Source organism: Aplysia californica, unplaced genomic scaffold (assembly GCF_000002075.1).
Source record: "Aplysia californica isolate F4 #8 unplaced genomic scaffold, AplCal3.0 scaffold00842, whole genome shotgun sequence".
Taxonomy (NCBI): domain Eukaryota; kingdom Metazoa; phylum Mollusca; class Gastropoda; order Aplysiida; family Aplysiidae; genus Aplysia; species Aplysia californica.
In genome coordinates, this window is record NW_004798112.1 from 263476 (window position 1) to 266250 (window position 2775).

At 40.9% G+C, this 2775-nt stretch overlaps 1 protein-coding gene across 1 annotated transcript in view; it reads left to right on the top strand.

The window, feature by feature from the left end:
• The window catches only part of LOC101849412 (protein SMG5), a gene marked incomplete in the record, with an annotated part of 32153 nt that overhangs the window by 11203 nt on the left and 18175 nt on the right, over window positions 1-2775 (top strand). Inside the window, 2 exon segments of the mRNA XM_005110020.3 lie at window positions 301-554; window positions 966-1109. Of these exon segments, the coding sequence (XP_005110077.2) occupies window positions 301-554; window positions 966-1109 (398 nt within the window).

Consider the following 2775-nt stretch of genomic DNA (forward strand, 5'->3'; position numbering starts at 1 on the left):
CTTTTCTTTACTCAAACAAGCAAATAAAAAATCCTTACCTCAAGCAAACAAACGTGTAAAGTGTAACTCCTGGCTCTTGAGCTACCTCACCATGTCTGACAAACGCCTCTCAGTGGGTGGTTGGTGGGTGCTTTGGTGAAACATCTGTCGTCCTTATCTCCTCTTCTTCTTTTTTATGTTTGTTACTCTCTTGTAACACCTCTAATCTTCTGGCGCTCATATGACCTTATGCAGTTGCGGGCGCCGTAAAACCTCTACTAAAACTAAACTAAAAACCTGTGTTCTGTCCCCGCGTGCCAGCATGGAGATGAGTGAGCTGCAGGAGCTGTGCCAACACACCCTACAAGACTTCAATCTATGCATGTTCTACGAGCCCCAGCACCAGATGCCAACGGCCGACTGCGGCGACGTGGACGACCCCCTGGAGGATGGCGAGGAGGCGGACGGTTCAGGCGACCCCGGTGACCCCATCTCCTTCCTCTATCTGGACAACGGGATTGTGTTCAAAATTGTCTGCTGTCTCATGTGTACCATACAACTTCTGGAGAAAACTGGTAACTGATTGGTTTTTTATCTGTTGTTATAGTGAACTTTTTCTTGTTTCGGTGTATGTTCAAACATTTGGAGAAAACTGGTAACTGACAGGGTTTTTTTTATCTGTTAGAGATCTAGTGAACATCTATCTTTCTTATCTCCCCTCCTTCTTTTTTATGTTTGTTACTCTCTTGTAACACCTCTAATCTTTTGGCACTCATATGACCTTATACAGTTGCGAGCGCCATAAAACCTCTACTAAAACAAAACGTCATTAATGTCACGTTGTCTTTGTTCATTTTTCTCACGTTGCAGGCTCCATTAATGTCACGTCTTTGTACATCTTTCTCACGTTGTCTTTGTACATCTTTCTCACGTTGTCTTTGTACATCTTGCTCACGTTGTCTTTGTACATTTTTCTCCCGCTTCAGGCTCCATCAATGTCACGGCGGCCATGGCGTTTCTCCTGGCCCTCTTCTCTCACATTCTGAACCACGTGTTGATGAGACTTCAGGCCCGCATGGACGATCTACAACACCCAAACAAGATTCTGCTTGCTGGCTCGGCCTTGTCTAGTGAGTGAAGCCCTGTTTCTCTTATGCGTGAGGCGTGCTATCAAAATGAGTTACTTCTCCCAATCTAAGAATGGAGATATCTGCTGAAATTCGACGCTGAGGTCAGATTTATAAATTTTCAATTGAGGCCATTTGCTTCAAGTCTACCGAGTCTTTTATTATTCCACACTTACAAATTGTACAAACTCCACCTATAAAGTTGATGAATCAATTGCCAGAAGGCTAAAATCTGACAAGTAACTCATTTTGTCAGTATATCTCACAAATGTCTTGTGGTCCTTTTCTTGTGAAAAGCCTTAGATTTTTCTTGTAAGCAGTGAGTTACCCATGATTTCTCACCTCTCACGATCTTTGTATGGGAAAGTAACAGAAGCGCGGCCTTTGTTAGGTACAAAGGCACCCAATATTTTATTCCTGCAACCTTTTTAATAATTTTTTTTCCTTTCTTTTTCTAATTTTGCTGCCTCCACTTTTCCTTCCCAGCCCCCTTTAATCTAAGATAAAAAGCCGACAGACACCCCCGTTTGTCTCCTGCTTACTCAAAGGGTTTGCTTCGGCGCTTATATGACCTTATTGTGTTGCAAGTGCCGTAAAACGCTTACTAAAACAAACAAGTGCTCAAAGGTTTTTGTTTTTCTCGTGATATCCTCAGTCTCGCTTGTGAAAAACCATTTGAAGGAGCGCGAGGAAATCTGAGTCGTCTGTTTGAGAAAAATGCGAAGAGATTCTATGACCTCAACAAGCAGGGAGCCCGCGACCAGCCTCCGGGGGAGCAAAAGTAAGCTCAGAATAAAATGTTTTCTTTTTCTTTGTTGTCGGAAGTCTTTTGAATTAAAAGAGAAAAGTTCAAGCATAATAGAGTGAAAGTTTTAGAGAGGGTTAGAATTATATTTTAGTAAGTAAGTTTATTGAGTGTTTAAGGCCATTGGCCCACATCACGGCGCATTAAACTCTCATTTGTTAGATAAAGTTTCCATAGTGAAAGGGTATGTGTAAAATTGTGGGTGGTTGGTGGGTGCTCTGGTGTAGTTTGCTCCTTGTTTCTTATCAAACACCTGTCGTCCTGATCTCTCCTCCTTTTTTATATTTGTTACTCTCTTGTAACACATCTAATCTTCGACACTTATATGACCTTATATAGTGTTGCAAGTTCCGTAAAACTCTTACTAAAACTAAAACTGAACTGGTAGAATTACATTTAAGACACAATGGAAGTGATAAAGAGAGAAATTCTAAAGAGTCGAAAAATTTATGTAAAAGAATAATGGTTTGTCCTGTTGCTTTTTTTAATTTTCTGCAGATCCCAAGACATTAAAAGATTTCTGACACGCTTTTTGAAACTGCTGGAAATTTTCCATGGGGGCAGCCCAAAGTAAGTACCGTCGAACCTGTCCAAGATGACCGTCCATTGTTGAGGAGAGAAGTGGTCTTCTTAGACAGTGCCATTATAGTGTTTGTGTTTGTGTGTGGCTGGAGAAAGGCCCCAGTTGTCAGAAAGTTGGGATATTAAAATAAGACGATATTCTTTGTAGCAAATTCAGTGCTGTACATATTAATTGTTTAAAATGTTTTATATATCTTAGTAATTTTAAAGATGTGCCGCGCGCTCATATGACCTTATTGTGTTGCAGGTACCGTAAAACCTCTACTAAAACTAAACTATCTT